The sequence below is a fragment of the Bufo gargarizans genome, chromosome 3, assembly GCF_014858855.1.
Source record: "Bufo gargarizans isolate SCDJY-AF-19 chromosome 3, ASM1485885v1, whole genome shotgun sequence".
NCBI lineage: Eukaryota > Metazoa > Chordata > Amphibia > Anura > Bufonidae > Bufo > Bufo gargarizans.
The window spans coordinates 459,898,613-459,914,985 of NC_058082.1; the positions used below are offsets into that span (position 1 = coordinate 459,898,613).

A 16,373-nucleotide genomic window follows, 5' to 3' on the forward strand; every position below is an offset into this window, starting at 1 on the left:
TGCAAATATGTTGTTGAAGTGGTCTATGAGGGGCCGAATTTTGTGGAGCCGGTCAAAAGCTGGGTGGCCTCTGGGACGGGAGGTGGTGTTGTCGCTAAAGTGCAGGAAACGCAGGATGGCCTCAAATCGTGCCCTGGACATGGCAGTAGAGAACATGGGCATGTGATGAATTGGGTTCGTGGACCAATATGACTGCAATTCATGCTTTTTGGTTAGACCCATGTTGAGGAGAAGGCCCAGAATTTTTTTTTATTCGGAAACTTGGACGGGTTTCCACCAGAAAGGCTGTGCATAATAGCTTCCCGGGTTGGCGGCTATAAATTGAGTGGCATACCGATTTGTTTCTGTCACGACTATGTCCAAGAGCTCCGCAGTCAAGAACAGCTCAAAAAATCCCAGTGCTGAACCGATCTGAGCTGTCTCAACCCGAACTCCAGACTGGGCGATGAAAGGGGGAACTAATGGTGCGGCTGAAGTTGGGGACTGCCAATCAGGGTTTGCCAGCGCCTCAGGGACTCTAGGGGCTCTGCAACGGGGTAACTATTGCACGTGCCACCGTACCAGCTTCAACTGCCCTTCTGGTGCTCGCCACTTCACCATGTTGTACGGCAGTTCTGGTACTAGGTCCAGGGTGGGCTGCGCTGCTGGTGTATGCCTCACCACGTAATCCGACAGCGCCAGCCCCACTCTGCTGCCCTTGAAGCGGATCCTGCGCAACCTGTGGTGTAGCAACACAGGGCCGCGTACGCCTGTTGGTATCAGGGACCTAAACCTCCTCGTCTGAACTTTGGGTCAGACTGCCACTGCTTTCTACAGGTTCATATTCTGACCCGCTGAATTCATCAGATGAGGGTTCCCATTCCTCATCCGACTGGGTCAGAAGCCTGTTGGCCTCTTCAGAAGAATACCCCTTGATTGACATTTGGACTACTAAATTTAGGGGGTATTCCCTGAGACTACCCAAGAAAAAAAGCAAGCCTGTTTTACAAATGGGAGGCTAGCAAAGTACCGGAAGCTGCTGCGATTGATAAAAAATATCAAAACTGATTTTTTTTTTATCGCCGCAGCGCTTGTAAAGTGATTGTGCAGTGATAAAAAATAAATACATTTTTGTCACTGCGGCGGGGCGGGCGTGGGTGAACGCACGTGTGGGCGACCGATCAGGCCTGATCGGGCAAACACTGCGTTTTGGGTGGAGGGCGAACTAAGGTGACACTAATACTATTATAGATCTGACTGTGATCAGTTTTGATCACTTCCAGATACTATAAAAGTACAAAAGCTGATTAGCGATACGCTAATCAGCGAATCAGGGACTGCGGTGCGGTGGGCCGGGCGCTAAACGATCGCTAACTACCTAACCAAGGGGCCTAAACTATCCTAAAACTATCAGTCAATACCAGTGAAAAAAAAAGTGACAGTTTACACTGATCACTTTTTTCCCTTTCACTACGTAATTGACAGGGGCGATCAAGGGGTGATCAAGGGGTTAATTGGGGTGATGGGGGGTGATCTGGGGCTAAGTGTAGTGTTTTGTGTGTACTCACTGTGATGTCTGCTCCTCTGCTGGAACCAACCGACCAAAAGGACCAGCAGAGGAGTAGAGAAGCCATTTAACACCTTATATTTATAAATATAAGGTGTTATATGGCTTGTGATTCGTTTTTTTGAAAATCATCAGCCTGCCAGTGATGATCATTGGCTGGCAGGCTGATGATGTAATACCCCTCTAACTTTTGCCGGCCCGCGATGCGCATGCGCGGGCCGGCTTTGAGCGTCATCTCGCATCTCGCGAGATGACGCGCCAAAGCGTGACTCTGCCTGAGACAGCCGCCTCCGGACCGCGATCCTGAGTTAGGCGGTCCGGAGGCGGTTAAGCAGACTGTGATTGTCTATTGTTGTGACTTAGATGAAGATCAGATCACATTTTATGACCAATTTGTGCAGAAATCCATATCATTCCAAAGGGTTCACATACTTTTTCTTGCAACTGTATATACTTACAACCTTTTAGACAGTATAACTATTTTATATTACTGTTTGTTTTTACTAACAAACTGCAGTGCTAAAAACATGGAGTGAACTGAGCCTTAGCAACATAGGTATTTTTTTTTTTGTGACTGAATGTTCTTCTTGATTTATAGGACTTCACACAGCAACCTACAGTGGAAAGGTCAGGATCTTTTAACATTGAAAAACTACAATGCTGAAGAAATAAAGTATCTTCTGTGGGTGTCAGCAGATCTGAAACACAGGATTAAACAAAAAGGAGAGGTGAGAAGTGAATCCTGAATGTGAATTACAATCCCATATGTTAGCTTTTATCTGGCTCTAACTGTGCAAAAAAAAAAATATAAAAAATTATTCAGTAAAGGGCTGGATTTACATGTCTGGGAATCGAGACGTGTGTCCCAGCCTGACCGCACGTTTAATGACCCAAACTCATATGATGCTGTGAGTTTAGGTCATTAAACCCATGGTCATGTGAATACGGCCTTACTTGTGGTTGATTTGGCAGTCCTAATTAATGATTGGCAGCTATCTCTGTATGCATTCACCATGCCAAAATTCTGCCAGTGGTCACATGGTGTCTGTCTCCCATTGCTTTCAATGGAAGTTAGAGCTGAAGTTTGCGGGCTGGTGGTTTAGAGCTGCTACCGTGCCAAGAAAGGACCTGTCCCTTCTTGGTGCGTTGTCTGCACAGATGCTGCTTGAAGCCGTGTTGGGTCCATTCAGTGGTACTAAGCCATGAGCGGGTCCACAGCATTCAAACTGAACAACCATGGCAGAAACCACTGTGGTATACGTAGCGGATTTTGACATCTGCCTTGTGAACAGGCCCTAACAGTCTTGAGAAAAACTGTTGTGGACCTCAAGCCCGAATTACACACAGACATTTGGCTGAAAGAAATATTCTCAGATGTACCGCTCTTCTCTTACAAACAACCAACCAAATCTTGTCATCAGAAGTGCCCTATAAACTCCATCAGAGAGAGGCACCTTTCCTTATGACAGTAAAAAAAAAAAAAAAGAAGCAGGACGTGTACTCAAATCTTATCAGCAGATACCGTCCACATACCCGACACACAGAGGAACCATACAATCACTGACGCCTTCTCATGTAGATCCTCAATGTGGTGTACAGTACATGACACTATGCACAAGGTATCCCAATGAAGGACTCTGTATTTGGATAAGTAAACAAAAAGTAAAATCCAGGATGAACCGACATAGACACAAAATAAAGAGGAGGCTGGATATATCTGTAATCCGGACCAGGTCACAGTATGAGGGACTCTAAGGTCTTAACACTAAACAGACATTTTAAGAATGATATAGAGAAAAGACTGTCTCCAGATCTCTGAACTTCTAAGACTCTGTTCACATGGTGGATTTTCCTCCAGTTTCTGCTGCAGTCTTTGAATATAAATGCCAAAGACCTGCCACGGTTTCCCAGTGGCGTAACGGCAGCATGCTTTCTTGGCAGGGTCACAGCTATAAACTGCGGCCACATAACGTGCAGAGAGGCCTCCCATTACAAACAACAGGAGGTGGATTTAGAGCAGCTTTTGGTGCAGAATATGCACCAAATTCCACCAGCAAATAAGGGTTCTTTTTACATGGGTCAATCTGAGCCTCAAACAAGCACCAACTGAAGATATTCAGGCCTTTCACATGGCGGAATACAAACTAAATGGAGGACAGATGATCATTGTTGTGTTCATTTCTTTCCCATTTAGTTTGTATATTGTCCTGTTTACATGGGGCGACGAGATGGTGAGAAATGATGATCTTTGGTGCTGCATAAAAGTCAGTCACTTGACAAAAAGGCACATTTTTCAGGTGATCGGTGGCACAATTTACACGGGACAATTGTTTTTTGTTCCAGATTATCAGCCCATGTAGCAGGGCCCTAATGGCTGTATTACACCAACAGATTATCTGACCAATTTCTGTGCAATCAGACCAATAGTTGGTGTGTGTAAATGGCCATATGACCACTGATTGGTCAGAAAATCTGTCCGATAATCTGTTGGTGTAATACAGCCCTAAGTCATAACCTCTATGGACTGGGGCTCAGTGTTGGGCCACATGTCAATGAGGTCAGATAACAAGTTACTGGCACACCAGGTGATTTCATGGATGTTGTCTCCAGTCCTACATGTAAATCCCTGCACTATATCTGTTATTATGTATGATGAGTATCATTTGATGTTACATTTACCGTACAATCCAAAAGGTTGAAAGCAGCAAAAGATTCCAGGGACTCCTATAGCAATGCCACAGCAAAAAAACAGCCCATTTCAGACAATATTTACGGTGGCAGATTTCAGCCAGATCCACGGAAGATCTTCCACTGTCATTTAGAACTGACCAAAATACACCTATGTGAAAGTGCCCTTAGCCATATATATGAACCCAAGATCAGGATCGATCCTGTCCAAGAGCTCAGCAAAGCATTTCCTATAGAAACTTTGAGAAAGTCTTTCCTTCTAACAAGACAGATTCCTATCCCTTTGTTAGCTTCATAGGCTCGGTTGAAGCAAAGAGCCATAGTACATCCTCGTGGGAAGGCTGGAAATATTGTTTTCTTGCACACAAACTCACATTTTCAGGTTTAAGCTACATTTTTCTTATAAAGGTAATTGAAAAAATAATAGAGCTGAAAATTAGAGCCAGTTACTACTGGTGTACTGTTGTGTGGTTCCAGCATAATGGAAGAGCCTGACATTTACTATAGTTACAAATTGTATATTTCAGGTCAGGAAAAGGTAAATGGTTAGACCAGCGCTGATTGTGCAGTATTGAGTGATGAAGCCTATATATATATATATATATATATATATATATATATATGTAATTCCCTATGTAAGAGCCGGTTGTAGTTTTTGTTACCTTAATGCAGTTGCTAAACAAGTTTGGAACGCTCGTACCACGGAGGTATACTACTTGCCTGTCTCTGTTGCGGGCGGTATTCCTCTTGGGTAAGGATGGTGGCGCTGTTTGGCTTAGGAGTGTGTGAGTCTTCAGCTTCTACTACCAGCGTGCATGGTCCCGGCTAGGTATTATTACCAAAGAAGAAGCCGAGTTTATAAATATACAATCCCCTAGAATACCAATCTTTTGCTACTTGCTAAAAATCCATAAAAGTGAAACCCAACCACCGGGGAGGCCTATAATATCTGGCATCAGTGGCCTCATGTCGAACTTGTCAAAATATGTTGACGTCATTTTACAGAAATATGTACGATTTCCCACCTATTTGAAGGACACTCAACATATTTTGCAAACATTAGAAACAATAGGATGGAAACCAGGTTGCATTCTGGGGACCTTAGATGTGACCTCCCTATATACGGTGATTGAAAATAACAAAGGCAAAGAAGCTGCTGAGTACTTCCTACAGAAAGGAAATTAATTACCAATGGAACAGATAGATTTTATTAGCGAATGCATATTGTTTATTTTAAACCATCATTTTTTTTAATTTGAAGAGATTTTTTACCTACAGACGTGGGGTACCGCTATGGGGACCAGATTCGCACCGAGCTTCGCAAATCTATATATGGGAAGATGGGAGGAGCTTACCATCTATCCTAACGGCGAGCTCTGCGCGAATCTGGTCCTCTGGCGTAGATTCATAGATGATATTATTTTTATATGGAGGTGCGATGAAGATGCTCTTCATAAATTTTTAGTAGAAATAAATAAAAATTAATTTTATTTACAGTTTACTCCAACTTTTAGCACAGAAAAGGTTAATTTTTTAGATCTGACAATTAAAATTGAAAATATCCAGACTTATTCTAAACCAACCGACAGTAACAACTTTATATCACTAGATAGTTAGCCATACCGGTAAATGGCAGCTAACATCCCTCGAAGTCAATTCATAAGATTAAGAAGAAACTGTACTGCGATAGAAAAGTTTGGAAAAAGAGGCAGACATTTTACAACATAAATTTGCAGAGAAAGGCTATAAAAAAAACTGAATTGGAAAAAATAAAGGAGGAAGTGAAATAATAGATAGGAAAACATTATTGAATAAATCCAAAAAGGAACAGTCAGAATATGACAAAAAAGATGAGATGGAACTTAGAGTCTCTATCATTACTCAATATAACCAGGGGAAGTTTATCCTAGAAAAAAAATCGTGAAACGTCATTGGGATATCCTTAAACAGGATAAAATTATAGGGTAAAAATTTCCCCAATATCCAAGCTTTATATTTAAGAAGGCGCAAAATTTGGGCAACTTAATAGCCCCCTCTGTCAAACCCAAAACTAGAGAATCAAAATCTCAAACAGTCGGGAACAATAGACCTGGCTTTTTTCCCTGCAAAGTATGCAAAGCATGTCATCTTGCAAAACAATAGAAACTGTACACAATACCTATAGAATAGATGCATCATCTTACATGTCACAGCAAGGGCGTTATTTCATAAAATGTCCTTGCACAAAACTCTATGTTGGAAGAACCAAAAGGACACTAGGGGAACATAGAAATATAAATAAAACATTTGAAGGCCATCCACTTTCACGCCATTATAAAGAGAAACATAGGGGGAAATTTGAAGGGTCAAAATTTGGAGCACTAGAACAAATTAAACCTGACCCTAGAGGAGGGGACTTTATCCACAAAATGGATTTATAGTTGAAACACCCTTGCACCTGCAGGACTCAATCAAGAAATTGAATTATTTGCGTTTTCATGAAGGTTATTCAGACAAATGTACATTCATATATAGGACATATCAAATTAAGCTATAAATATTGATCATCCAATGTCGTATTATTCCACCTTGATGAGATATATTGAGATGGGGCAATTATAAGGGCGGATATAGAGATGCTGAAATAAGCAGTTTTGCCATTAGGAGTAGCGAAGGGAATATAATTAGTAACCATAGAAACGGACCCTATTTATTCATCAGCAGGAGGGACCAAAGCTATCCCTGAGGATCGGTAGTTCCGAAACGCGTCAGTGTTTTGGTCCAAGCAGGCATCCGTATCCAGTGTGACGTCACACAGAATTATTATTTTTTCCATCGGATTACTATCGCGGCGTCCCTCGCGCGCGAGTGTCACCGGCCGGGACTACGCACGCTGGTAGTGGAAGCTGAAGACTCACGCACTTTTAAGCCAAACAGCGCCACCATCCTTACCCAAGAGGAATACCGCCCGCAACAGAGACAGGCAAGTGGTATATCTTTGTGGTACGAGCGCTCTAAACTTGTTTAGCAACTGCATTAAGGTAACAAAAACTACAACCGGCTCTTAAATAGGGAATTACATATATATATATATATATATATATATATAGGCTTCATCACTCAATACTGCACAATCAGCGCGGGTCTAACCATTTACCTTTTCCTGACCTGAAGTATAATTAAGGGGTTTTGCAATTAACCCTCCATAGCCCAAGCAGCGACACAATTAGTGCAGTGTTGTCTGTTTCCTTTCACGGCAGCGCGGGTTCCAGAGTTCATTTTGCAAATTGTATATTTCCCACTACTGCATGATTTATACCTGTAAAATGCAATTTTGGGTGGTCAGAGAAGTTTCTCTGTACATGGTTATAGGAGGGGAACATTTTAATCTAGAAGAAAAAAAATACAATTTTGTCCTTCTTGAACAGATAAACTTGTTGGAAATATAATAATGCAACTACCTTTATCTTGTGTTTTATCTCATCTTGTTTTATTTCTAGTATCTACCTTTACTGCAAGGGAAATCTCTTGCAATGATATTTGAGAAGAGAAGCACCAGAACTAGACTTTCCACTGAAACAGGTAACAAGATCTTTTCTAAAGGGATCACTGTTCATTTACAGAGTATGGAAATATTTTTGTCTTTACAGCTCCCATGCAAACCTATTTGTCTCCAGGTTTACAGATTACAAACCAGGGATTGACTGAGAGTCATCTCAGCCCTTGATCATGAAAGGTCATGGGTTCTTTTTTACCAACCATGACTTATGAGTCTAGTTAAATGCATTAATAAAAAAGAAAAAGGCATTTGAGGAAAGATTACATTATTTGTTTTGTTTTTGTAAGCCCTGTACTGTAACTCTAACCACTTGCCTGCTGCCCATTGGTTATATACATTTGGGTGGTTGGCAAGCATCTCTGCATGGATGACTTAAAAGTTTTAATTCTCAAAGGGAATTTTAAGAATGATAGAGACAGGAAAACTTGGTAGTTTAAAATTATGACTACATTCCAGTCATTAAAAGGGTTATCGCATGAAAAATATTCTACAGTATATGAAAACTTTTGTAATTGCATGTAATTAAAAAATTGCATAGCCACTGAGTTATTCAATAAAATGTATCTGTATAGCTCAACCTGCTGTTTTCTTTTTTCTTACTTTTTGACCTGTTCACTGAGATGGCCACACATGCTCAGTTTCATCCTTCAACTGCCTCCTGAGCTGTGATAGGGAGAGTCGAGACACGCCCACTGAGCTGTAATAGGGAGAGTATGGACACGCCTCCTGAGCTGTGATAAGGAGACCATGGACACGCCCTCTGAGCTGCAGCAGAAAATACACTCCCATTGAGCTGTTAGCTTGATGTAAATCTCGCAGCCAGTGGCGACTCTAGGAACAATATATAGGGGGGGCACAAAGATACCACAGTCAAAAATGGGGGGGCACAAACAAAATAAGTATATATCAATAAGATTACAAAATACGAGTGAATTGCGATATGCAGGGATACAGTTATAATAAAGCAATTTACTTACAAAAGAAGCTACTCAGTCGTCTGCTGTGCCGTCCTCTGCTTGCATCCACGTATTCTTTCCCCTTCTTTCTGTCTCTCGTCAGTGCACAGGCACACTGTTATGGGGGATCTGTGGAAGACACACTGTTATGGGGGCATCTGTGGATGACACATTATGCCTCTCATTAGCCCTCATTATGCCTCTCATATCAGCCCCCATATCAGCCCTTATGCCTCATTAGCTCCCATATCAGCCCTTATGCCTCATTAGCCCCCATATCAGCCCTTATGCCTCATTAGCCCCCATATCAGCCCTTATGCCTCTTATTAGCCCCATTATGCCTCTTATTAGCCCCATTATGCCTCCAATTAGCCCCCATATGCCTCCAATTAGCCCCCATATGCCTCCTATTAGCCCCCATATGCCTCCTATTAGCCCCCATATGCCTCCAATTAGCCCCCATATGCCTATTAGCCCCCATATGCCCCCATATGCCTCCAATTAGCCCCCATATGCCTCCTATTAGCCCCCATATGCCTTCTATTAGCCCCCATATGCCTCCTATTAGCCCCCATATGCCTCCTATTAGCCCCTATATGCCTCCTATTAGCCCCTATATGCCTCCTATTAGCCCCTATATGCCTCCTATTAGCCCCCATATGCCTCCTATTAGCCCCCATATGCCTCCTATTAGCCCCCATATGCCCCCATATGCCTCCAATTAGCCCCGATATGCCTCCTATTAGCCCCCATATGCCTCCTATTAGCCCCCATATGCCTCCTATTAGCCCCCATATGCCTCCTATTAGCCCCCATATGCCTCCTATTAGCCCCCATATGCCTCCTATTAGCCCCCATATGCCTCCTATTAGCCCCCATATGCCTCCTATTAGCCCCCATATGCCTCCTATCAGCCCCCATATGCCTCCTATTACCCCATATGCCTCCTATTACCCCATATGCCTCCTATTAGCCCCATATGCCCCCATTTGCCTCCAATTAGCCCCCATATGCCTCCTATTAGCCCCCATATGCCTCCTATTAGCCCCCATATGCCTCCTATTAGCCCCCATATGCCTCCTATCAGCCCCCATATGCCTCCTATTACCCCATATGCCTCCTATTAGCCCCATATGCCCCCATTTGCCTCCAATTAGCCCCCATATGCCTCCAATTAGCCCCCATATGCCTCCAATTAGCCCCATATGCCTCCAATTAGCCCCATATGCCCCCATATGCCTCCAATTAGCCCACATATGCCTCCAATTAGCCCCCATATGCCTCCTATTAGCCCCATAGGCCCCCATATGCCTCCAATTAGCCCCCATATGCCTCCAATTAGCCCCCATATGCCTCCTATCAGCCCCATATGCCTCCTATTAGCCCCATATGCCTCCTATTAGCCCCAAATATGCCTCCAATTAGCCCCAAATATGCCTCCAATTAGCCCCAAATATGCCTCCAATTAGCCCCCATATATGCCTCCAATTAGCCCCCAAATAGCCCCCATATGCCTCCTATTAGCCCCCAAATATGCCTCCAAATGCCCCATATGGCTCCAATTAGCCCTTATATGCCTCCTATTAGCCCCCATAATGCCCCCAGCAGCCACATTTTTTATAAAATAAAAAATAAAAACACTTACCTCTCCTGCTCCTGGACGGACGCCGCCTGCCATTTTCTCCTCAGTCGACTGTGCTCTAAACTGGCGCGCACAGCGTGAGGTCACAGAGCGCCCTCACGCTGTGCGCAGCCCTGCACAGCCGACAGCCGAGGACCAGGAAGTGGGGAGGACAGAGCGTTCACCACTTCCTGGTCCTTCGGTACTAATGAGCGCTTCCATAATGGAAGCGCTCATTAGTATTCACTCTGGGGAATCAGCGGGGGGGGGGGCACCCGGGGGGGCAAGGGACAACATAGGGGGGGCAATTGCCCCCCCTCGCCCCCCTCTAGCGACGCCACTACTCGCAGCTCAATGAATCGGGAGATCTCTGGATCCATGTGAGGTACAGGGCTGGTTCTAGCTTTGCTAGAAATAGATTGTCATGTACCATATGATGTCCAATTTTCATTTTTTACATTAGTCATGGGATAACCCATTTAAGTGTTGAACTGAATCTCACTCCTGGTTTTATGACCCACTATTTAGACATAATTCACACCTCTCTCATTTTGACTCCCAATACCTAATCTACATTCTCTCTGCTGACCATGCCCACTTGTTGCTTGGCCTAAACTTAATTCAGCATTCCCCCATGTACATGTTTTGCTGTAACATCCTATAAATTGTGCCTGTTTCTCAGTCTATCATCTGTAATCCCGCCTGAAGAAGGAGTCTTTGTGCTCTGAAAGCTTGCAATATGTTTTTTTCTGGTTAGCCAATAAAGGTATAACTCCATTAGTACTTTTGTATTTATTTGCACAAAAGTATTTAACGTCACATAGCTAAAATAAAGAAATAATCCGTACATGTAAGTCCTTTAGTGGTTCTTTTCTGTTAGGCTGCAGAGATTGTATTCAGCTGTTTCCTAGTTACAGTAAATGTATCTTTCCTTCATAGCTATTATCTTATTCAGAAGAGCCTATAAGCCTCCATACTTCATAATGGTATGTTGACCATGGGAAACACAATTCTTTTATCTATCATTGTAAAAGACTGCAGCCTGTTCACCAGAAAAATACATAAAATGTGTGCACAGGTTATGATAAACCGCAATATTGAATCATTTTCCTAAATAGCATTTGCACAATTCACTGGCTATGTTCCCTGCATAGCAGGTGGCTGGATGCGCTACTGTGCAGGAAAAGCTTTGAAGGGACCAGTGTTAAGCCAGTGCTTTTGCCCCTTGATTCTCACAATTGTGGAGGCTCTTAAAAGTTGGAACCCCACCATTCAGAAAGTGCTATCACTTTCTTTTGTGGGAAAACCCCCAAACCCCTTAAGAACATTGTTTTTTCTACCACAGAGGCAAGGCATGTGACTGCTATGGGGACTATGGTGGTGGGGCCCTACACTAATTTGCTTCTCCTGCTTGCCGTGATGCTCTTAGCAGATATCTGCTGCCATCACTAGGAGGAGCTTACTGCTTACTCTTTCAATAACCATCGGCCGAATGATCTCTCGCAACTCCCTCACTTCTAGCAGCAGCTTAGCTCCCAAGAGAACAAAAGGATCGGGTGAAAAGATTAATTCCTCCCAATCCTTCTTTCTCCCCCTGACATCATGGTGGGGGCAGAGTCGGGAGATCCCCATACATATTTAACTGATGGCTGAACCCGCCATTCTTGGCAGGTTTGGCTGACAATACACTAATGTATACTGGGGCGATTACATAACTACAGGTGAATCCAATCATTTAGAATATCATCAAAAAGTTATTGTATTTCAATAATTCAATAAAAAAATGGGAAACTCATATAGATTAATTACATACACAGTAATCTATTGTATTTCAAGCGTTTATTTCTTTTAATGTTGATGTTTATGGCTTACCACTAATAATAATCCAAAAGTCAGTATCTCAGAAAATTAGAATATTGTGAAAAGTTCAGTATTGTAGACTCACGGTGTCACACTCTAATCCGCTAATCAACACAAAACACTTGCAAAGGTTTCCTAAGCCTTTAAATGGTCCATCAATCTGGTTCAGTAGGCTACACAATCATTGGGAAGACTGCTGACTTGAAAGTTGTCCAGTGCTCTATATCCAACCATATTAATGGAAAGTTTAGTGAAAGAAAAAAGTGTGTTAGAAAAAGATGCACAAGCAACAGGGATAACTGCAGCTTTGAAATCATTGTCAAGAAAACTCCACTCAAGAATTTGGGGGAGATTCACAAGTAGTGGACTGCAACTGGAGTCAGCACTTCAAGAGCCACCACACATTTCTTGTGTCAAGCCACTCATGACCCAGAGACGTCAGAAGCATCTTTTTTTATATTCAACATTTTATTGAAAGTTTCAGTTGAAAGTATTCATATGCATATGGACATTTTAAATGTACAATAATCATCAATATACATGAGTTGAAAAAGTATCTCTGACATAGATATAAAAATACATTTATGGTCAGAAACATCTTACCTGGGCTAAGGTGAAAAAGTATTGGACTGCTCAATAGTCCAAAGTCCTGTTTTCAGATGAAAGTAAATTATGTATTTCATTTGAAAATACAGGTCACATAGTCTGGATGAAGAGTGGAGAGGCACACAGTCCAAGTTGCTTGAAGTCCAGTCAATGATGGTTTAGGGAGCCATGTCATCTGCTGCTGTTGGTCCACTGTGTTATATCAAGTCTAAAAGCAGCATAGCCATCTACCAGGAAATTTTAGAGCACATCATGCTTCCCTCTGCTGACAAGCTTTACGGAGATGCTGATTTCATTTTCCAGCACCTGCCCACACTGCCAAAAGTACCAATACCTGGTTTAATAACCATGTTATCACTGTGCTTCATTGGCCAGCAAAATCACCTGACCAAAACCTCATAGAGAATCAATGGGGTATTGTCAAGAGAAAGAGAGACACCTGACCCAACAATGCAGACAAGTTAAAACTATCAAAGCAATCTGGGCAATCAATCTGGGCTTCACAACACCTCACAGACTGATCACCTAAAGGCCATTTTGCATTGATACAGTAAAATAAAGTATTGAGTGAATATACTTTACATACCTGTACTTTTCTGTAGGCAAACATTTCTGTATTAAAATAATTAATATTTATTTAATATTCAAATTTTCTGAGATACCAACTTTTGGATTTTCATTAGCTGTAAGTCATAGTCATCAACATTAAAATAAATAAATGCTTGAAATACAATAGCTCACTGTGTATGTAATGATTCTATAGAATATATGAGTTTCTCTTTTTGAATTGCTGAAATAAATTAACTTTTGAATGATATTGTAATTTATTGAGAGGCACTTGTATCATTGAGTTAAATTCTAGGGGTATAAATACAACTGCAGCTATCTCTTACTAGTAGTAGCTACATTCAGGCAGTATCAGGGGCGTAACTACCATAGCGGCAGACCATGCGACTGCTATGGGGCCCAGAGCAAGACGGGGCCCAGTCTTAGTTGAAATTATCTCCTTTTCTACTAGAGGTGAAAACTTGGTCAGGACAGTACCCTCTAAAGCAGTGGTCTCCCAACCTTTTTTGTGCCAAGGACCAGTTTCATGCAAGACAATTTACCCAGATATTGGGTGGGATGGGAGGGGCTTAGGGGGTGCTGGTCGGCGCTGACTGATTCCGTATAACAAAACACAAGGTGCATCCCCCATTCACAGTAGTTATTAACCCTTTCAGCAGTTTTCACAGTATTTATTTCCCCCTTTCAGCAGTCCCCACTTCACAGTAGTTAATAACCCCAGATACCTCCACACTATACTCCCCACAGAGACCTCAAATATACTCCCCATAGAGACCTCCACACTATATTCCCCACAGAGACCTCCACAATATACTCCCCACAGAGACCTCCAATATACTCCCCATAGAGACCTCCAATATACTCCCCACAGAGACCGTCCACACTATATTCCCCACAGAGACCTCCACACTATACTCCCCACAGAGACCTCCATGCTCAGGTGTGACCCTGAGGATAGCATCTCTTGATACTGCCGCAGCTCACATGACTGGTTACTATGGGCAAACACGCGCGCTCTCATAGCAGATGACCAGACCACGTGACTGACCATATGACAGGTAATATAAGGGGCGCCCCGTCCTCATCACGTGATGCGGGAGTGAGCAGGCGTCTCGGTGACAGTTGCTAACGCTGGTCTGAAGAACGTACTCAGTATCAGCTGGTGGTACGAGCTCAAAGCGGCACATGAGTACTGCGAGCCCTTTAGGGCTGAAGGGGTGAGGGCGCTCGGATGTGATTGACAGCTGCAGAGAACAATAGACGTTCTGAATAAGAGCCTCCAATCAGAGAGAGAGTTGTGTGGGGTGGGGCATTTAGCCACCCTAGTTGCAAAGCAATCTTCCAGGGCCCGGTCCTGGGCTGCGGCCCCGCGGTTGGGGACCGCTGCTCTAAAGAAACAACTTTTAGCAAATGAGACAGTGGGAAAATGGCCTAAATGTTAATGAAAAGGGTTTAGGCAGAAACCCTTCTGTCCTGTGTGGGGGGTCGGATTGATCCTTGCTAAGGGGGCCTTACTTCTCTATGTACGCCACTGTGCAATATCATATAATTTATCAAATCAGATATAATATAAAATAATAATCTCATAATTTTGGTCTATTCTGAGTTGCCTGAGATTCTGGGATTTCTGTGTGCAGGTTTCCCAGGAAAAACACTTATCTCCTATCCATACGATATGGAATACATGTCTGGTTGTTGGGAATTTGACTGAACATGGGTACGATGTTCCCTGTTAAAACGGTGTAGCAGTCACATGTCTGCTGCCTGTGGATAGGGAATAAGTATGATTCATGAAAAAAAACCTTTTAAGTGCTAGATTATGGAAATTTTGAATCACAATCGCAGCTGAGAATTGAGGTCTTTTATGAACTTCCAATCCATACAACTGAACTAAATAAACTGCTTTGAGTGACCTATGAATTAATTATTCCCAGAATATTAAAGCATACATACCAACAATTGTGTAACTTTGGACATTTATGCCCCGCCCTGGGAACAACCCCCCTTTCCGGGAATGTCCACTTCTGAGCAGGGTTTACATGAATCCCAATTTGTTTTAAACAGGGGACCTACCGAATTTGCCAGGATTGTCTCTGAAATTTAGGGACTTTATGCAACTATGTTAAAAGAATTTTTATTTTTTTTAGCCAATAGATAGAAAAGTTAACAATTGAGAAACCTGATAAAGAGACCAAGGTAGTTCCAAAAGCTTGCTATTCGTCATCATTTTTTGGTTCAATTTTTATCCTTAAGCTTCATGCCCCATTATAGTGCCCTCAATATTTATTTTTAAAAAAACTGCAATGCCACTGTAGTTATAATGCCCCTCCTCTAGTTCACTCAGTATTTAAAATGCCCTGCTGTAATACCCCCAAGTATTTATGATGGCCCCCATAGTGTCCTCAGTATTTAAAATTCCCCCTCTGTATTGCCCCAAGTATGTGTAATGGCCCACTCTGCAGTGCCCCAGTGTTTATAATGGCCCCACTCTGTAGATGCCCAATATTTAGCATTCCCCCTCATAGTGTGCCCAGTATTGAGCATGGCCTCCTTCTATAGTGCCCCGAGTATTTAGCATGGCCATCTCCCTCTATAGTATTTAGCATTCCCCCCCCCATTGTGTCCCCAGTATTTACCATGTCCCCTTTCCTCTGTAGTGCTCCCAGTATTTAGTATTCTCACCTCTGTTGTGCCCCCCCTGTTTTCCCCCTACCGTTCCCTTTGCCGCATCTCTGGTCCTCCTGCTGTTAAATTGACTGCAGTACTCACGTGCCAAATATCTATACGTCACCTCTAGTGCCTTGTATATAAACACTGGAAGGAAAACCAGAGCTGCAGTGATGGCAACGGTGAAGGATATAGCATAGCATAATTATTTATTTTATATAGTTTACTGGCATAGGAGAACTTTTCTATTAACGTGGAGCATGCTGCCACCACACAGCCATATGGGCAGCTTTTACCCAGGCAGGCAGGATCGCCTCTCCCTCT

General features: G+C 42.8%; 1 protein-coding gene across 1 annotated transcript in view; it reads left to right on the plus strand.

The window, feature by feature from the left end:
* OTC (ornithine transcarbamylase) overlaps positions 1–16,373 on the plus strand; it is a 136,362-nt gene that overhangs the window by 55,565 nt on the left and 64,424 nt on the right. Inside the window, exons 2-3 of the mRNA XM_044286642.1 lie at positions 2,145–2,274; positions 7,714–7,795. Coding sequence (XP_044142577.1) covers positions 2,145–2,274; positions 7,714–7,795 — 212 coding nt within the window. The remainder of the gene's footprint in view (positions 1–2,144; positions 2,275–7,713; positions 7,796–16,373) is intronic.